The sequence below is a fragment of the Stegostoma tigrinum genome, chromosome 3 (genome assembly GCF_030684315.1).
Source record: "Stegostoma tigrinum isolate sSteTig4 chromosome 3, sSteTig4.hap1, whole genome shotgun sequence".
Taxonomy (NCBI): Eukaryota; Metazoa; Chordata; class Chondrichthyes; order Orectolobiformes; family Stegostomatidae; genus Stegostoma; species Stegostoma tigrinum.
Genome location: NC_081356.1, coordinates 17,793,428 through 17,815,217, shown reverse-complemented (window position 1 = coordinate 17,815,217; position 21,790 = coordinate 17,793,428). Strand labels below are relative to the sequence as shown.

Below are 21,790 nucleotides of genomic sequence, written 5' to 3'. Positions count from 1 at the left end.
GTACGATTCCAACCTCAGGTGACTGTCTGTGTGGATTGTGCACATTTTTCCATGTGTCTGTGTGGGCTTCCTCCAGGTGCTCCAGTTTCCTCTCACAGTCCAAAGATGTACAGGTTAAGTGGATGGGCCATACTAAATTTCCCTATAGTGTCCTGGAATGGGTTAGCCATGGGAAATTCAGGGTTACAAGGATCTGGTGGGATGCCTTTAGGACGGTCAATACGGACTCGATGCACCTACTTCCACAATGTAGGGATTCTACAATTCTAACGTTAAGAGAATAACTCGGCTAATGTCAATCCCTGCCATTTCTCATTGCAAATCTTTATTGACCATTCCCCAATTCTCAACCCATTCAGCAATGTGTACAGTTTCTTCCTATTCACACAGTCCAGACCAGTCGTAATTTTTAATAATATTATCAAATCTTCTGTAAGGTGAGGTCTACAAAATCATGAGTGGTATAGAGAGGGTGGATAGCAAGAAGCTTTCTTCCAGAATGGGGTCTCAATTACTAGGGGTCATGATTTCAAGGAGAGAAGGGAGATGTTTGAGGGTGATATGGGAAAGTTCTTCACACAGAGGGTGCTGGGTGCCTGGAATGCGTTGTGAGCAGAAGTGGTAGAGGCGGGCACGATAGCGTCATTTAAGATGTACCTAGACAGATACATGAATGGGCAGGGAGTAGAGGGATACAGATCCTTGGAAAATAGACAACAGGTTTAGATAGAGGATCTGGGTCGGCGCAGGCTTGGAGAGCCAAAGGGCCTGTTCCTGTGCTGTAATATTCTTTGTTCTTTGACACTTGATGATAAGGTGTTGCTGAACAAAGAGATCTTGGAGTACAGGTTCTAATTCTTGAAAGTGGAGGTACAGATAGACAAGGAAGTGAAGGCGGCATTTGGTAAGAGAGATAATGGGAACTGCAGATGCTGGAGAATCCGAGATAACAAAGTGGAACTGGATGGACACAGCAGGCCAAGCAGCATCTTAGGAGCACAAAAGCTGACGTTTTGGGCCTAGTCCCTTCAATAGAAAAGGCATTTGGTATGCTTCCCTTTATTAGTCACTGTACTGAGGAAAGGATTTGGGAGGTCATGTTGCAGCTGTACAGCATATTGGTTAGGTTACTTTTGGAAAACTGTGTTCAATTCTGACCTCCGTGTTATAGGAAGGATGTTGTGAAACTTGAAAGGGCTCAGAAAAGATTTACAAGGATCTTGACAGGTTTGAAGGGTCTGAGCTGTAGAGAGGCTGAACAGGCTGAGGCTATTTTCCCTGGAGCATTGGAGGCTGAGGGCTGACCTTATAGAGGTTTATAAGATCATGAACGGCATGGATAGGTTGAATAGACAAGGTCTTTTCCCAGAGTCGGGTTGAGTCCAAAACTACAGGACATAGATTTAAAGTGAGTGGGAAGATTTAGAAGGGACCTAGGGAGCACCTTTGTCATGCAGAGGGTGGTGTGTGTATGGAATGAGCTGCCAAAGTGGGTGGTGGAAGCCGGACTAGCTACAACATTTAAAAGGCATCTGGGTCGGTACATGAATAGGAAGGGTTTAGAGGGATATGAGCCAAATGCTGGCAAATGGGATAGATGAATTTAGGATATCTGATTGGCATGGCCAGGTTGGACTGAGGGATCTGCTTCCAAGCTGTAAAGCTCTATGACAGTGAGAACAGACCCAGATTCACAATCTATCCACTAAACCATTCCCATTCCTGGAAACAGTTTCATAAGTCTTTTGAATGAGTACATGTCCTTCCTAAAATGCAATATTAAAGCCTAGTATTGTTGCAGCCGAATATTAAATATAACACTGCAGTTGAGGACGAACAAGTGTTTGATAACTTTCTTGTATTGTACTCTAAGTACATAGGTACAAAACCAGGCATCCCTTATTCATTCTGAACCAGCTCTGTAATCTGCTCTTTCAGCTTTGACAATTTGTGGTTGGATACAATGACAAGATCCTCTGTTTAAGCAATCCTTTGAGAGATGTGGTCTTCATTTTAAATTGCCATTCCTCTTTCTTTCTTCCAAAATGTATCATTTCACGCATCCTTACATTAAAATTCATCACCCACCTTCTGTTCATTACATCAGACTACATTCTCTTAAAATTTATCGTAATTCCCTTCACGGATCTCAAAGAACCCAAGAGTATTTGAAGTTCCACGGATTTTTCTGAAGACACATTTACAAATAATGAAAATGAATAAGATTACTCATATTTTTTTTCTTTATCCAGTCATGAGATGAGGGCATCACTGGCTATGCCAGCTTTTTTGGCCATCCCTAATTGCCTAGAGGGCAACCACATTGTGGTGGGTCAGGAATCACATAAAGGCCAGACCAGGTAAGGGTGGCAGTTTCCTTCCCTCAAGAACATTAGCGAACTAGATGTGTTTTTCTGACAATCAACAATGGTTCTGTGGTCTTCATTAGACTCCTAATTCCAGATTTTTGTTGGATTCAAATTCCACTATCTGCCATAGTGGGATTCGAGCCTAGGAACCCTATTCCAGTAATAATACCATTAGGTGGTCACCTCCCCAAAACTTTGAACAAGCATCCTTTTACTATGAAATTCAGTAAATCAATGAAATAAGGGGCTGAATCATACAGTATTTAGCAAATGGGAAAAGCAAGCAGACTGTGACAAGAACTATAGTAGTTAAAATATCAAGGAACTCAAACTTTATGCCTAATGGTTATAGTAAAGGAATTGTGTGGTAGATGGAAGTTAGAGATGATAACGTTGTTAAACATTTAAATTACAAATTAACTTTCTCTCATGAGCCTGACTGGTGTTCCATTGAGTATCAATGATTATGAGGTGGTCTAATTAAGATATTTCAAATTATAAGATGTTTCAACAAAGTAGATGCAGAAAATCTTTATCATCTGCTGGGGTTATCCAAAACAAGACGGCATAATCTTCAATATTCAGGAGAGAAATCATGAACCATTTGTTTGCATAAAGGATAGCAGATTTTATTTGTGTTAGGTAATGCAGTTAAATGGAGTTGAGGCACAGATCGGCTGTGATCTAAGTGCATTGTGGAATAGACTCGAAGAACTGAATGGTTATTCATGAGAATGCATTTGAAAGTCTTCTGTCTTCGCAATTTGTTTAATAAACAAAAATGAACCTCAAACAGAATTTTCTATGAGGATGGTGATTAAATAGTAATTATATACCACTAAAAATAAATTTGTCCTTCTTCAATCAAACATTCATTTAACAATATTGATATCTTTAACTTGTAAACCAAATACCAAGCAATTGACAATCCAATAACTTTAAAAAGTGTATACTATTTTGAGAACAGGTCTAAATATTCAAGTGAAATTACAATGCAGTCATTGTTTTACATGAATTTTATTTTAGCTGCAAGGATGTTGAACTTGCATCACCTTTCATGACTGTTTTCCTTGTGGGAAGGAAAACACATATTGAACAGAGATCATAAAAACACAAAATCGAAGTCTGGAGAAAAGGTGGACAACAAATATGATGTGTAGGCACAGCCTACACATTATTTGAATAACATAAATGGAAGACAAACAATGAAGGAAGAATTAAAAATTACCAAGATAAACTTACCCATACTGAAAAAATCTGAACTCGACGATGGATGAGGCATACCATTTGTGGATGAAAAAGTAGGAGCATTTGGAGTGAAAAACTGTCCAAGTAAGTCTGGCTCAGTTTGATCAGTCTTGGATGTTGAAAATGCAGCACCAAATGGATCAAAAGAGTCTGCTGAGAAAAAAAGTTAACTGGCGATTGCATTTGTTTTATTACAATGCCTGCAATCAGTCAAGGATCAATGTAAAATGCAGGATGCACATTATTGGCTTTGATAAATCTTAGATTGAACTAAAAATTGAGGAGCTGACCTAACAGAAACTCTACGTCAGCTTTAGTTGAATTGTCAAAAAGTCATATTTACAAACCACTGATTAAGACCAGTGTGACTAACATTCTGGAACAACTAATGATAAAACAATGCTAATATGTTCATTCACTTCAGACCAGATTTTCCGAGGACTAGCATTCTCAATCAGATAAGCCATGTAAGCAAGGTTCCCAGAGAGTGGAGTGCCAGCTGGAGAGGGTGTTTGTAGGAAAGGTGGCAAAGGAGCCAGGTAAACAATGTAGTTCTTAAGGAGATTCAGAGTGGGTAGGAAAAAACAAGTCTGGCAGGGGCATAGGTGGGTGTCACATCTAGCAGTGGGGGAGTGAGGGTTGAGTATGGAGTGGAAGAAGAAGGGAGTGCACCTCGAGGGAGGAAATGGGTGTCAAGCCAGGGTAAGGGGAATGCAAGTGATCTGAGGGAAGCGTAGTTAGGAGTGCGCAAGATAAATATGGTGTCAGATGAAATGTTATTCGAGATTAGACTACATATACAGTAGAAAATTCTACTTCAGTATCTACTCAATTTAGATTAGATTAGATTCTCTACAGTGTGGAAACAGGTCCTTCGGCCCAACAAGTCCACACCGCCCTTCGCAGCATCCCACCCAGACCCATCCCCTTATCACCCACACACCCCTGAATGCTACAGGCAATTTAGCATGGCCGATCCACCTAGCCTGCACATCTTTGGACTGTGGGAAGAAACCGGAGCACCCGGAGGAAACCCACACAACTCTCAAATTTTCCAATTTAAATGAAGACTTTTGCAGGCATAGAGGAATTACTCAACAGAAAATTCAACTTCCTGGAAAATTCTTTCAGAGTCGGCTAAGATGCGGATTCTGTAAATCTTTAACACCTATCGTTGCAATAGGCCCATTGAAAAGTCTGAGCCTTCAATTGCTGTGTTGCTCTATGGAGGTATAAAAATGTAAAACTAAAATTAAAGTTGGTGATGAGCTACGCAGTGGTGATTTATGGATACCCTACTTGATATGACAATTTATTTGGAATAGAAACAGAAGTCTTAAAAGGATATAGAAGATTTCTGAACAATTGCAACCACTCCCTCAACTGATAGGTTCAAATAGTTTATTCCAGAATGCAAGAATCTTTATGGATGTCTAATTATCAAAATAACATTTGACTCAACAGCATTAATTCACCCAACACTACACATTACATATGGAAAGTCATTTTCTACTTACACCCACCATTTACAATTCCTAATTCAGGCAGATTTTGAATTGGACTGGAATAATGTTGCTCACCTATTCTTCCAGAGCAAAATTCACTATTTTATCAGCGCTATTTTGTTTTATGCCACTGATGAGAAAAATGGATGGTTAAGAAGGCGTTTAACACATTTGCTTTCATTACTCAGACCACTGAATACAGGAGTTGGAACATCGTGTTGCGATATACAGGGCACTGGTGAGCCAGCTTTGGAGTACCGTCTACAGCTCTGGCTGCCCAGCTGTAGGAAGGATATTAAGAAATTGAAAAGGTACACAAGGATGTTGCCAGGACTGGAGGATTTGAGTTATAAGGAGAGGCTGGGACTTTTCTCTGTGGAGGACAGGAGGTTGAGGGGTGACCTTATTAAGGTTTATAAAATAATGAAACTAGGTAATATGAGGGACAGTAGTTTATTGTACTTAACTATTCATAGCTTCTGTTTAGTATGCAACCCGCATTGTTTCACCACTTTAGCATTCAGATTGGAACACCAGGTTTTCCTTGTTTTACTTTGTCAATACAAACATGAATTATGGAATCCCTACAGTGCAGATAGAGATCAGTCTTTCCATCAAGTCTACACTGATCCTCCAAAGGGTATCACACTTAGACCCACCACCTCATTCCATGTGACCTCACATTTACTATGGATAGTCCACCTACCTACAAATCCCTGGATGCTATGGGCAACTTCACACAGCCAATCCACCTAACCTGTACATCTGTGGGCTGTGAGAGGAACCAGACTAACTGGCCAGAGCCTACAGTGACACAGGGAAAACAAGCAAACTCCACACAGTTGCCTAAGTTTAGGTTTGAACCCAGGTCCCTGATGCTGTGAAGCATGAGTGCTAGACACAATGCCACTGTGCTGCCCCGAGCTCACAAGATATGTTCTGGCAACTTCAGGCACACTTAGTTCTGAGCCAGGTCAAATGATCAAGTCCCAGGGTTGCTCTACAATCATACCTACTTGACCTGGTGAAGTAAGTTTATGAGCAATTTGTTACACAAGCACTGACCAGAGGCAAAGGATCCCAAGTTTAGTAAGAAAAGGGGCAAGACAAACAGAAATGCTGACTCAACTAAAATTATCTCCAACAAAACACGAGTTACCATGGAGATGTAAACAATTTATATTAATGGATTTTTAAAGTAGAGAGCTAAACCTTTCGGGACAAGGAGAGGCAGACAGGAAATAGTTTCTCACAGTCTACAAATCCAGACAGAAACTGCTTCTCAATTCAGAAATATAAACCCATCAATTTATCATGTAAGAAAGAGAGACCCTATATTGACAGTTCTAATTAACAGCTAATAATATCTATAGCAGTACCTACCTGCTGAAGTATGCAATATGGGAGCTACAGGAACTGGTTCAGCTCGTTGAGGTGCCCCACTGAAAAAGAAATCATCTCCTCCCCCAATGAGGTCGGCTGAGAATTCTTGCTGCATTTCTGTTGGACCTCCAGCAAACAAATCGTTCAGCAAATCAGCATTGCTCGACGAACTTTTCATTTCCACTGTTGGAGGTGCAATGTCAGCCTGGGCATCATTATTTAGTCCAAGTAAATCCACACTGTCCTCAGTGGATGCTTCTGTAGTTTGGTCTGTTGAACCTTCGATGTCTGCTTCAAAAAAAAAGTTTACGGTGTTCATTTGTTCTGGCTGAGTAGGGGTCTCTGGCTCATCAACCTTCATCGCGTTACACTCACTGGAAAAAGCAGCAAAATCATCATCTGATGGTCCACTTTCCTCCACCAAACTTGGATGACCTTCATCAGGGGTTTGTACATCTGTAGCCCGGGAGTCCTCTTTTGCTTCTGATAAATAAACACAGTATCAGACCTAACTAGCTATTTCACACAAACTACCAAAATCACTTGGTGAAAATTTATTATTTATTCTTCAATTTCTTCTTCACTGTCCTTTTGATGGTTACTTACAGCAGACATTCACTAAAGCTTCTCAGTCATTACCTTCCAAACACATAATAACGATCTCTTAGAGGTACATGGGTGGCAAATAAATGGGAATACTGTCACCCACAAGTTCCCCTCCACGTCACTCACCATCCTGAGTTGAAAATATATTGCCATTCGTCCACTGCCACTGGGTCAAAAATTCTGGAACCCATTCATTATTGGCGTGGAAGATCTACTTAGAGCAAAATGAACTGCAGTGGCTCAAGAAGGCAGCTGACCACCACTTTTTTAAGGGCGGGTAGGGATGAACAATAAATGCTGCCTGTTTTTTCCTGCAATGGCTTTGTTAGTGCACCAGGTTATTAAATTTCATGTCACCTTGGTTAGTCAGTTGGTGTGTTATTTGACCATGAAGGTCAATGCAGCGCAGGGAAATGAGTTTACTTTCCCTGACACTACCCATGAACATAGTTAGTTGAGAACACTACAATTGAAGTCTATCAGGGACCATTCCTTGTCCATGTTACTTAATATTATTCAAAGTTCTGCACTAAACTACTTGAGAAATCCTCTATAAAATCCCACGGATATGTTCATTTGATAATTCCACATACAGTTTGTGTGTCCACATAGGAGTGAAAGATCAAAGCTAAAGCGGAATTTATTTTTTGGGGGAAGTTGGGTGGGTGATTGGGTCAAAGTAGTTCCAGAGCCTCAGTCACATGGTTTCTGAGCAGAACCCACAAGTGAGAAGAAACTACTTTCTAACAAGTAAGCTACAAGTGGAGGATGTTCTAAAGGAGGTAGGCAAAAGTCATGAGAGGTAATTTTTACCCTGCCCCACCCCAAATAAACTAATGCACTGCACAAATTCAGATTATCAACGATGTTCAACATCAACCAACTTCAGACTTTTTTTATTTTTTCACTGTCACTAGGAAAAGTGCCTGGTTAATTTGCTGCAATGAAATAATTATTTACATTGTTGGCATTTATCTCCCAAAATTTCTGTACAAGTGCAAAGCTTTGATACAGGTTTAGCTGATTTCAAAAAGACAGCAATATGCATATTCAGATGCATAAGTAACCAGAATAATTGAACAGCGCGAGTTCAACGAAGGTAAATCAGTATCAATGCTTGCACCCCACACCAATAAGACAATGTGAAGCTAGCCCAATATTGCTCCATGAGATATAAAGCAAATAGCTTAGTAAGTTTGTTTTGCTGGGGATTTGACAATAGGAATATTCAATAAGTTACTGGAACTCCAAGATCTTTCCTCTTTTATCAACCACAGCGGAAGCTCAATTTTGAAGAACTATCCATGTTAAATGAAAATCTGGGTATAGTGAAAAAGTGAACCCTCCTCACCCTGTATAAGCTGAAATTTGATCAAGTTATCATGATCTTCCAACACTTACCTTCCCAATTTAATGTTTCAAAAAAGCTGTTGGAGGTATCACTGTTTTGATGTGATGTCTCCTCTTCACTTGTATTCTGTGAAGCATGGTCTGATTTAGGAGTCTCCGCATCATACTGCGCTGTTGACCCTGGTTGTCTGGGTAGTTCAGGTTTTCCTTTGGATGGAAGAAAAAAAGACATAAATCTCAGAATTTTTGTGTGTTATATTTTTCCTCTATGCTAACAGGCTTTCTTAAAGATTAAAAATAACTTTCATATGCAAAAATTTCTCACATGTTTCAGAATTACCACCCAATAAACATAGGCCCATGAGAGTGGCAATGTAGTACAGCAAAATTCAAAAATCAAACTAAAGTTGATGACTCCTGAGGAAGTTCTTTCTAGATAAAAGTCACTCTGACCTATATAATACAGAAAGTCATGAAATAAACCTAATGCAATCGTTATGTGGTTTTGTGTGATTAATAAACAATAATAGGGCCATGAATGCTTCAGAGAAAATGCTGGAAGTAGATGTAAAATGTTTTTTGCACTCTGTCAAAACAGTCTCTTACATAAATTGTGGGTGCAAATTTCATTGCCTAGGATTTATATTTGTGACAAATATTCCATAATTACTGAAAGGGTGGGACAACAGAGCATAATGGGTCACTGAAATTATAATAACAAAAGATCCTGATTTTGTATTATCACAGTTCACCAACTAGGAAACATGTCCAGACTAATTCGTTGAGCTGGGAAACATAACTTGATTCTCAGGAGGTTATATGGTTCAGTATGCTCTCTGAAACAATCACCAATCCATTTCACTTTCCTTCCCTTCTGCCATAGCTCTGTCAGTTCTTCGTATTCAAGTTTATGCAATTATCTTTTGAAAGTCACAGCTGAACTTGTTTCCATTGTCTTATCAAGTACTGCATTCCACATCATTGCAACTCACAATGTAAGACAATTTCTCACCATATCCCAATTTTTGCCAATTATATTAAACTATGTTCTTGTGGTTACAATCGCCCTGCCATTGGGAGCAGTTTCTTCTCACTTCACAGTCAAAATTCTTCATAATTTTACACATCTTTCATTTACTTTCTCAGCTCCTACAGGGAGGGTTCCAATTTTCTCTGTGATTCTATACGGGAAATCACTCATCCCCACCCCAAAGAGTAGTGACCAAAACTGGACAATGCTCCATTTGATAACTTATGAAACTTTAGCAAAATTCCTTAGTTTTATTTTCACTATAAGCTTCTCTTCATAAATTTTGACAAAAATTTCGATCACTAAGAAATTCATTCATTGCATTTTGAAAGTACCCTATTCTAATATGCAATGTGTCACTGTTCTCCCATTCTACAGACAGAGTTGGGTTACTCATTCTCAGCATAAATGTCACTACTGACACTTCACTAATGTTGGCAGCTCTAAATGACAGCTTCTGAAACTGTTAGCACTTCATAAACCTGCTGAAGTTTTAAATTCATGTTAAACAAGCATCTGTACAGCTTATGGGGGTGAAGCTGGAAATGCACAGCAGGTCAGACAACAACCAACGAGTCGGCAAGTCAACATTTTGAACCAAAACCCTTCATCTGTACTGGGGAGGGGATTTAAAGTCCCCCTTGTCCTCACGTACCACCCCATCAACCTCAGAATCCAATGCATCATCCTCCGACATTTCTGCCAGCTACAATGAGATGCCGCCACCAAAAAAAATTCTTTCCCCACCCCTGTCCACTTTCCACAGGGACCATTCATTCTGTGACTTCACCATCAGCTCTATACTCCCCCACCAACTTCTCCACCACACCCAGTACCATTCCCTGCAACTGCAAGAGGTGCAACTCCTGCCCCTAAAATTCCTCTCTCGCCTCCATTCAAGGCTCCAAACAGTCCTTCCAGAACCGGAATCCAGACATTCACCTACACTTCATCCAACCTTACGTACTTTTCTTTATTTTTTCACAAGATGAAGACATCGTTGGCAAGGCAGCAGTTATTACCCATCCCTAATTGCCCAGAGGGCAGTTAAAAGTCAACCACATTACTGTGGATCTGGAGTCACATCTAGACTAGACCAGATAAGGCTGGCAGTTTATCATTAGTGAACCAGTGGGTTTTTCCTGACAATCAACAATGGATTCATGGTCATCATTAGACTCTTTAATTCCAGATATTTATTGAATTCAAACTCTACCAACTGACATGGCAGGATTTGAACCTGGGTCCCGAGAACATTATCTGAGACTCTGAGTTGATAGTCCACCGAAAATATCACTAGGCCATTGCCTCCCCCTGTTGTATCCATTGTTCCTAACCTATATCGGGGAGACCAAACACAAACTCGGGGACTGGTTCGTGGAACATCTGCATTCTGCACACGTCAACCAACCTGACCTCTGGCTACAATCCATTTTAATTCTCCCTCCCACTCTCCTGGCAACATGTCCATTTTTGGCCTCCTCCACTGTCAGAGTGAGGCCAAACATAAACTGAAAGAACAACACCTGATATTTCACCTTGGGAGCTTACAGCCCCATGGCCTCAATATTGACTCCACCAGCTTCAAAATCCCTCCGTCCCCAGGCTTATCCCATGTCAAGCCTTACCCCCACTCCTTGCATCCTTGACCTGACCTACCTGGTCCATCTTCCTACTCACCCATCCACTCTAACCTTCCCACTGGCTAAGAATGCCTTACCTGCATCCACCTACCACCATACCATCTACCCTTCCACCAGCCCTGGCACCAGCCCCCTCTCTATTTACTTCTGGGCTCCCCGCCCTCGCCCCAGTCCTGATCAAGGTTTCAACTCGAAATGTTGACTTCCCTGCTCCTCGGATGCTGTCTGACCTGCTGTGCTTTTCCAGCTCGCACCTATCAACTCCGGCTTCCAGCATCTGCAGTCCTTACTGTCTCCATCTACACAACTTCCTGACTTAGATTGCGCTTTCGTCTGTTACTCTTGCATTTAATGGGCATTAAACCACACTTTAACTTAAACTGCATCCACCAATGTTCTGCCTTCATATTCACCTATGTTGTTCTGCACTCTGTCTCTCAAATCCTATCTTAATTGCACAGATTGTAGTACAGATTGGAGTTTCAACTGTTTCATTTGTTGGGAACTTTTGGTTTAGTTTATCTCACACGACTGATTAAAAAGGTTGAACTCAAGTTACAAATAGCTAATTAAATTCCCAGAGTCCCAGTAAAACATCTGTCTTAATAGTCAGTACTGAACATATTGGGGAGAAATGAGATAGCCATGAACACCACATATGTTTTTAGACACAATAACATTAGGACAATGGCAGACTTTGAGGTCATATTGTGAGACAGAATAGATTTGTGTTCAATTCATCCGGCATTTTGACTTTAGCTGATATTGCATTGTTGGTGCCATGAGCTCTTGGCATCAAGGGAGAGGGTTTTGTAGGTTAACTTTGGAAACTCAGCAACCCTCTCCTCCATAAGAAGAACTGAGGAGGAGGTGCAGTTAGCTCTTCTCTCTCTCTCTCTCTCTCTTTCTCTCTCTCCCTCCCTCACTAGAAAAGAACAGTATAGACCAGCCATTTGTAGCTTTCCCTCAGCTAATGTGGGAGATTGGTAGTCCAATGAGTGCTTGCCGTAAGAGAAAATGGTAATGCCAATTACTTTAGGGATTGCTAACTTGGTAATTCAGCTCAGTTCATAATAGGGCAATTACTTTAGGGATTGCTAACTTGGTAATTTGTGTTTAACTTTATCTTATTAACTAGCTTTCGGTCTGCCTCCCAAAAAAACAGAAATGAACTTCAGAAAGCTCCTTGGGAAGAAATAGTTCTGGGCCTGAGAGTTATCCAACTTCATTATCAAAAATCTCAACATTTCAATGCTTCCATTTAGATAATCTCAGCATATTTCTTTCTTTCTTTCATTCATTCATTCCTGTATTTGTAGCACTTTATCTGAACTCTCCACTGCGATGACCAAAACAGAACAATTAGTACGAGTATACTTATTATGCTGCAATCCAAAAGAGGTTTTCCTCATTTTTGCCAATGTTATATGTCTGATGTATGTCCGGGGGGTTGTGTTATAACGTGTGTTCCGGCAACATGAATTGGCTGTAACGTGACTGACGAATAGGTGAACAGTATTTGTAAAACATGAACTTTGTGTTGGCTATAATGTGATTCCAACGTCAACATCACATGATTGGTTCATGGGATCTGTCCTGAGCACCACACTTATTTAAGGCGCACATTTAAGAGGCTGACTACAGCCACTGAGGGGCTTAAGGACAGTGTTCTTCAGTTTTGGAAGAACTTTAACATCAAGAATGCAATTGACATCATCGTGGAGGCCTGGGGTGATGTCAGTCAGGACTGCTTGCATGCAGTTTGGCGGAACCCTATCCTAGATTTTTTCAGAATTTAAAAAGCTTTGATCCATCAGAGGAGCTCCCAAGAATCAAAGAACATTGTGTTGATCTTGTAAAGCAAGCCAGATTTGAAGAAGTGGAGAGTGAAGATATTGAAGAGCTGCTTAAGTCCCAATGTGAAAACCTCTCTACAGCTGATCTACAACAACTTGTCACTGAGGGGGAAGTGGAAGCTGGAGATGAAGAAGATGAAGTTCAGAATGCAGCACCATGACAGCTTTTCACTTCTGTTTTGCATTCTATCCTGAGAGAAATTGAGAAGCAGTTGCAATAATTAAAGAACAACAATTACAAAGCAGAGTGCAGCAGGGAAGCAGTTTGTGAAGGCAGATCTTCTCTAGCACCCTATGAACTGCTTCTCGAATGAAGAAAAAAAGGACAAAACAGCAAAAACTGGACTTTTTTAATCCAATCCCCAGGGAACAGAAGACAATGAACCACAGCCATCCACTTCTGGATTAACTATTTTTTGCTATAACCCTACAAACAAAACTGCACCTGAAAGTCATGATAACAACCCTCTGAGCCCCTGCATTAACAACACAGCTACCTCAGGAGCTCCTCCTCCATCATGTGACCTTGACATTTTTTCATGATATGGTGATAAATTTACTGTTGTTTCATTACTCCACGTGAATTAAACATTTGTTCAAACTGTGCTATCCTTTATAGGATATAAGATACAAGACAGATGAGGGGAGGCAATGGCCTAGTGGTATTATCACTGGACTGCCAATCTAGAGACCCAGATAACATTCTGGGCACCTGGGTTCAAATCCTGCCATGGCAGATGGTAGAATTTGAATTCAATATATATCAGGAATTAAGAATCTAGTGATGACTGTGAATCCATTGTCAATTGCTGGAAAAACCCATCTGGTTCACTTATGTCCTTTAGGGAAAGAAACTGCCATCCTTACCCGGTCTGGCCTACGTGACTCTAGACCCACAGGCAATGTGGCTGACTCTTAACTGCCCTCTGGGCAATTAGGGATGGACAATAAATGCTGCCTAGCCAGCAATGTCCTCAGCCCGTGAATGTGTAAAGAAAAGTTATGTTTTTATGTGATTTTTGAGTCCTATTGAGTGATTTTTTTTTTCTGTTGGTCTGCCCCTAACCCCTGTTCCCATAGGTCCTGTTATTTGTATGTCGTGGCTTTCTATCAGGCGTCGTTTCACAGGAACACATCAATTGCATTATCGCAGAATCTCCTGTAGCTACATAAATTTCTTTCCATGTATTGCAAATATGTGCAGCCTTGTACGTTGCAGATTCAAACCAAAACTGACCAAACTTAGATAACATCTCTTGCTGCTCTTCACGGCTGGAGAAAAGAATCTTGGGATTGAGTCCTTTTGTCATTAGGTTTTCCCATGGTGGTACACTACTGCTGATGTTGTCTCGAGGTTCCACCTCTACTTCCAGAGTTACCTGGAAGAGGTCTGGATATTTCTCCTGAATGTCACATGCATCAAGATCATATCTGCAACACAGAAACAGCACTTCATCAGCATCATTTGACAAGAACCAACACTTATGTAGTACTGTTAACAACCCAAGGCCCTCCACTGGAGCATTACAAAGTGAAATATGACCCCAAGCCACACAACAAAATACTGGATCAAATAATAACATACTTGTGCAAACAGGAAGCAACCAAGCTAAAAGGCCACAAAGGTGTCCAGACTTAGAGCCTAGACAACTAAATGCACAGTTACAAGCAGTGGAGAAACTACAATGGGGGGTACATGAGAATAGATTAGCACAGATACGGGGATGCATTAGAAGTGATAGAAGATTACGTAAGTAGAGGGATCTGATAACAAGGATGAGAGCCTGACAGTGTTTTATGTAGTCAAGTCAGATCCAATGCTGGATAAGTAAACCACTTAGCTACTATAAAAATTTAAGTCCATGCCCCTTGAACTTAAGGCAGCAGACGTGCGGCTTGTACTCGGGGCATGGCCAAGGTGATAAAGGGTAATTGTTTTAGTGGGGCCAGGGCTTCAAAGCTAGAAATGAGGGCACAGTTGGGTAAATCAACAGCTGCTGAACTGTCGCAGCAAATGAAAGATCAAAGGCTAAACTGTTGGAATTTTCAAAGTGTAGATGTAAGTGAATTGGCAAATAATCTTCTCTAGGGTCACATACAGAAAGGAGTGTGGAAGGAGGATATACAAAAGCAGTGAGACCAGGATGTGATCAGAGGTGTGCTTATCTGGGATCGACATGATGGAACTAGCACAATGACATGATGGCAAGATAAAGGATTTGGTCACGCAAAACAGTTGAGGGTTTACATGGTTGGTGAGGTTTAAGAAGGATAAGAAGGCAGTGAATTTGGTGGACACAATACAGTGAGGTGAGCTCAAATCAGAGGGTGAAAATTCCTTTGATGTAGAAGATGACAGAATGAAGCAGTGAAGACATCTGACAGAGAACTCTTTTAACATACTTGAGAGGACAATTTTAAGTGAGAGCAGAGACAGTCAAAGGAGGAGAGCGCACCAGAGAAGTGAGAAATCTGATCAAGGTAATGTCTTGCAATAATTATTACACCATCCCTGCAAAATGGTCTTAATGGGGCAAGTGGCATAAGACATAGCTGGGTAGGGAGACTTCTTTAGCGGGGGGGGGGAAGGTCTCATTATCCTTCAGGATAATGCCAATTTAATCATCCACAATAAGACCAAGGGAGGTAAGGGCCTTGTTCATAAGCAAATGGACTAGTGGGAGGAACTGAACTTCTGGCTGGAAATACAGAGATAGCAGTGGGGTGAGTAGACAGGTAGGGAATTGGCAAATTTCACCCCCAAGAGGCACAATGGATGAGAAGATCAACCATACAGGAAAAAAGACAGGAAGATTGGAGTTACTGGTTCTATCAAGGGAACCAACTATGGTTCAATGACGAGTGTACAACAACATACCAAGTAAACCTAAAAATGTAGTTCTAAGCTGGTGAAGGTACAGACGTTTACAACATGCCTGCTAAACAGTGGAAACAGCATGCTGTCGAGACAATTAAACAATCTCATAACTAATTAGATAAATGTCTGCAGCCTTGCAAGGTGATGGACATTGGAAAACTAATGGGAATAGAAGGATCCAGGATCATTCCCATTCTTGATAATGGCAGAATCCAGCATCTTACTGGAAAAGACAAGGCTAAAGCATTTGCACCCATCTTCAGCCAAAAGTGAGCCAAATGAAGCCTGACAGAATTAGTAATGGAGGTGCCTGCAATGCTGGTTGGAAGTCAGGATCCTTTGAGAATGCGTTTGACTAGTCTGAGTAGCAATCTCTACCAATTTTGAGACAATATACAAGGTATTAATGAGGAAGTCTTTGTAAGATTGACTGGACCCTGCGTAGTTCTGTTAAACTGAGATGGCTGAGTCAAAGGTGAGGGATTTGTTCAATTTTAATCTTACAATGCTTATTTTATTGCCATTTGGCATAATTCAGTGGCTTGATAGGCTCTTTCAGAAGACACTTGAGCATCAACCAAATTGCTTTAGGTGTGGAGGCACATATACAGCCTTGATACGAACAGCATATTTCCTTCCATTATAGTTTAAAACAATTGGATGATTCCATGTTCCCATTAATGATACGGACTTATTATTCCTAGCATTTTTATTTAAATTAATTTTACTTTCCTAATTGCTATATTGAGATTGAACTAATATCTCCAGATCATGAATCCAGGCCTCTGGGATACAAACCCAGTGACATAACTTCTCTGCTACCATAAAACCAAACTGTCAATGGCAATTTTCAAGGGGTTGTAAGATTGATGCAATTGCAACAACGAAAGAAACTTTATATCATCCAGGACAAGGCAGTTTATTTGGTTAGTGTCCCAACTATTTAAAACCACTTCCTCACTGTGCAATCACCACAAGGATTGGACTAAGTCAATAAATAGGCTCACCACCACCTTCTTAACACAATTGTGGGCTAGCCAGAATCAATGAAATCCCATTGCTCGAGTTTAAGTTTGGGCCCTTGCTCAATGCTCCTCATGACTCGAGAGGGAGCCACAGAACTTACCACAAGATAGCAAACATATCAAATTCTTTTACATACAGTACGGGGCGGGGTGGGGGGAGAAAACATTTATCTATCTCAACAATGCAAAGTGAATTATTTTCTATGAATTAAAAAATTGATTTTCTGTCATTCCTTGCAAAATTGAAAATTCTCAGGCCCAGCATGATTTCCAGGGGGTAGTTCTACTTTGGGTAATAGTATAAAATTGATTTTAAATTTTCAAAGCATTCAAGGGAAACTTGTGAAACATGTCTAACTGGCAACCTATTCACCATCACTCACTTTACACTCTTGGCAAAGTTATAACTGCCCTCCTTATTTGGAGATTTACAAAGAGCTTTACCTTTAACATTTTTTATTGCTTCAGAGATGCATTTTGGAAGGTCGAATTTGAAAGCTGAGTACAGGATTAAGGATAGGATTCTTGGCAGCGTGGAGGAACAGAGGGATCTTGGTGTGCAGATACATAGATCCCTTAAAATGGCCACCCAAGTGGACTGGGTTGTTAAGAAAGCATATGGTGTTTTGGCTTTCATTAACAGGGGGATTGAGTTTAAGAGTCGTGAGATCTTGTTGCAGCTCTATAAAACTTTGGTTAGACCGCACTTGGAATACTGCGTCCAGTTCTGGCCGCCCTATTATAGGAAAGATGTGGATGCTTTGGAGAGGGTTCAGAGGAGGTTTACCAGGATGCTGCCTGGACTGGAGGGCTTATCTTATGAAGAGAGGTTGACTGAGCTCGGTCTCTTTTCATTGGAGAAAAGGAGGAGGAGAGGGGACCTAATTGAGGTATACAAGATAATGAGAGGCATAGATAGAGTTGACAGCCAGAGACTATTTCCCAGGGCAGAAATGGCTAGCACGAGGGGTCATAGTTTTAAGCTGGTTGGTGGAAAGTATAGAGGGGATGTCAGAGGCAGGTTCTTTACGCAGAGAGTTGTGAGAGCATGGAATGCGTTGCCAGCAGCAGTTGTGGAAGCAAGGTCATTGGGGTCATTTAAGAGACTGCTGGACATGTATATGGTTCCAGAAATTTGAGGGTGCATACATGAGGATCAATGGTCGGCACAACATTGTGGGCTGAAGGGCCTGTTCTGTGCTGTACTGTTCTATGTTCTAGAACAATAAGGTGGTTGCCTCTAAAGTCATGATGCTTTTGGCCAATTTACTCTCCAATTGTAGCAACTAATTTTTTTGAGATAACAAGGTGTAGATCTGGATGAACACCGCAGGCCAGGCAACATCACAGAAGCAGGAAAGCTGATGTTTCAGGAAGGGTCCTGACTCAAAACGTCAGCTTTCCTGCTCCTCTGATGCTGCCTGGCCTGCAGTGTTCATCCAGCTCTACACCTTGTTATCTCAGATTCTCCAGCATCGGCAGTTCCTACTATCTCCAACTAATTCTTTTGGACGTATAAATAACAGAACACCTTCCAAGACTGATTAAAAGGCAATTCCTACAAGTACTTTTATAATAATTGCATACAATGGATATTAAGTTCATGATACTGCCAAACAGCGAGCTTGACTAAGTGAAACACATATTTCTTGAGGAGTATTAAAACAGCTTTTCTGAATCCTGATGCAGGGAAATCAAAAGGATTGAAACTCAAGTGGTTTTCTGAATCAGTCCTCCTTGAGCATCACAGTACATATACTAAACACACTACTCATGAACCATGTAACCGCCTGGGAGACATAAAATAAAACTGAAACCTATTTGAAGAAAGAAAGAAATCTGGAAAGTTTTTCTCCAAATGTATAAGACAACAAAACTAGCCCAGGAGACCAGTCCTCATTAATGTCATAATCACAAACAGTATTTGAAAGTACTAGATTCATCCTATACAGTCATCCAGAGAAATTTATCCATTCACTGTTCATGTAATGAAACTTGATGCATACAACCTGCTCTCAACACTATTGTATGCACTAAAAGGTTTTATCCAGTAAAATCGAAATCAATGCAAATAAAAGGTGCAAATAAATTCCCACTACCTAATGTGAATTAAGAATAAATTGTGTTAGCCAAAATACTCTGTCAGGAAAGAGAAAATACATTTAAATTGAATACCTTCTGACAATTGATCGACAGAGAAAAAAACTTTTTATATAAATAGGTGAATACAGCAGTTAAGACACATTGACACAGATATTCTAACGATAAGAGTTGCTGAAGCAGCAGGTAGGAGTCACATATCTGGAGAATCTTAGATGCAGCAAACTCTGTGGGAATTGCCGAAGAAATTGAAGCTTTTTATGGGAAATTACCCTGTACCTAAAACTCTCTGTTATTAGACCCCACAACCAGCCTCCCACACCCAGGCCTACCTGGCACCCTAGCAGCCCATCCACCTGGAAAGCTATTGTTCTCACCCAGCTATACACTTCACCTTAATGTTACACTTACAATCCTGACCATTCACAGGAGTTAACAAGTGGCTGGCTGTGCTGCCAAACAATTAAATCATAGAGCACTGCACACTTACTAATACAAAATGGGGTGTGGTTTCTATAAACATCTCTGCTGGTGGATCTGCCATTTTCAAAAAGGTTCACAGCAGGAGCCCCCTGGCCAGGAACTGGTAACTTTTTTATCTGCTCAGGGTCAGAAGTGGGGTTTCCAATCCTGATCAAAATATCTGGACCATTAACTTTATTTTAAGGGAAACGCAAATACTTACTTTGCAAATTTGACCAACGTAGCATTCCGAGGCACAAATCCAGTGTGGAACTGAATCTGAAACATCTTCATTGAAGTCATCTGAAAGAAAATGGTCAGTCAATGCCTGCGCATTTCTTGAGACTTTATAATCCTGGCATGCAGCACTCAGATTTTCTAGTCCATTACCTCAACGTCCATGGAAAAATATATGCAAATCTGAAAATCTTCCAAAATTTTTAACAACAAGAGGCTACTGAAAAGATAGACAAAGAAGAGGGGCGGGTGTCTGTATAATGTGGTAGCTGTAGGGAGATAAATAAATTGGACAGTGATAATCATCCTTGGTAAATTGGACTGAAAATTTCACTCAGTTTGCCAATGGTCCTGGTGCACTGATCAACATCTTTAATCTGTTGATAAAATATTGCAGGGTCCAATCATTATGAAGAGCCAGTAGATTTAATGAGCGACTGAACTTCCTCTGCCATTCCAAACAATTCTGATTGATCTTGGAATTCAATCACATTCTCCTGCCTGCTCCCCAAATCCCTCAATTTCCAAGACAGACAAAGTCTAGCAACTTCAGCTTGGATATTTTAAAGATGGTGCAACCAAAGCCCTCAAGGATTGAGAATTCCAAAAATTCACATTGCTTTGAGCAAAGAATCTTCTCCTCATCTAAATCATAAATGTTTAGCTCCTTAACCTGAGACTGACCTTCCATGTTAACAAAGTGTGAAGCTGGATGAACACAGCTGGCCAAGCAGCATCTCAGGAGCACAAAAGCTGACATTTCGGGCCTAGACCCTTCATCAGAAAGCCCGAAACGTCAGCTTTTGTGCTCCTGAGATGCTGCTTGGCCTGCAGTGTTCATCCAGCTTCACACTTTTGTTATCTTGGATTCTCCAGCATCTGCAGTTCCCATTATCTCTGACCTTCCATGTTTTAGGTTTCCAAGCCAATGGAAATAACGTCTATGACTACGCTGTCAAGCACCTTCTGGCTCTTGAATGCTTCAATGAGATCTCCACTCATTCTTCTGAACGCCAAAGAATATACAGCCAATTTATCATCCTCTCATTAGAAGAAAAATTTCTCATAACCTTGGGTTAACATTGTGGTACTATCTCCAAACAAGTGCATCCTCACTTAAACACTGTACAAATCAATCCAGGTTTGGACTCACCAAAGCATAGACAAGATGACAAGACATTCTTAATGCTGCACTTCTATTCTCTTGTAATAAAGGACATGTCATTTACTTTCTGAGTTGTTTGCTGCACATCTATGCTAACTTCACATGTTTTGTAACAAAAACGGAACTTGTAGGAAAAGCTCAGCAGGTCTGGCAGCATCCGGGAAAAAAAAATAGAGGTAATGTTTCAGGTCCGGTGACTCTTCCTCCTCTGAGGCTTTCTTTACAGACACTGCCAGGCCTGCTGAGCTTTTCCAGCGACTTCTGTTTTTGTTCCTGATTTTCAACATCTGTAGTTCTGTCAGTTCACATTTTTTGTAAATGCTCATCATATGGATGTGCTGTACAAGTTTTGAACCTTTTAAAAAATATTGTATCTTTCTATTCCCATGACCAAAGTCACACTTCCCCACCTTCTACTCCATGTGCCAACTTTCTGTCCAATCATTCAACCAGTCTATGTATCTTTGCAAGATAATAAAATGTGAGGCTGGATGAACACAGCAGGCCAAGCAGCATCTCAGGAGCACAAAAGCTGACGTTTCGGGCCTAGACCCTTCATCAGAGATGAAGGCCCGAAACCTCTCTGATGAAGGGTCTAGGCCCGAAACGTCAGCTTTTGTGCTCCTGAGATGCTGCTTGGCCTGCTGTGTTCATCCAGCCTCACATTTTATTATCTTGGAATCTCCAGCATCTGCAGTTCCCATTATCTCCTATGTATCTTTGCAGCTTCTTTATGTAATTCTCACAGCTTCCATTTCTACCTCACTTTACAACAAACTTAGAAATAATATGCTCTGCCTCTTCATCAAATTCAATAATGTCAATTGCTGAGGCCCCAGAAGTAATTGGCAGCAATCCATGAGTTGTAGCTTGCTAATGTGGCCTAAATATCCCACTGAGACCAACATTTTGCTACCAGCTCTCCTTCCACGT

At 40.8% G+C, this 21,790-nt stretch overlaps 1 protein-coding gene across 5 annotated transcripts in view; it reads right to left on the bottom strand.

The window, feature by feature from the left end:
* Window positions 1-21,790, bottom strand: part of gak (cyclin G associated kinase) — a 118,279-nt gene that overhangs the window by 11,680 nt on the left and 84,809 nt on the right. For 3 of the 5 annotated variants that reach the window (XM_048526970.2, XM_059643649.1, XM_059643648.1), the window contains 5 exons: window positions 19,679-19,758; window positions 14,228-14,421; window positions 8,513-8,668; window positions 6,506-6,988; window positions 3,612-3,770 (listed from right to left, as the gene is read on the bottom strand). In XM_048526970.2, coding sequence (XP_048382927.1) covers window positions 3,612-3,770; window positions 6,506-6,988; window positions 8,513-8,668; window positions 14,228-14,421; window positions 19,679-19,758 — 1,072 coding nt within the window. The remainder of the gene's footprint in view (window positions 1-3,611; window positions 3,771-6,505; window positions 6,989-8,512; window positions 8,669-14,227; window positions 14,422-19,678; window positions 19,759-21,790) is intronic. The other 2 variants (XM_059643647.1, XM_059643646.1) reach the window with 2 other exon arrangements.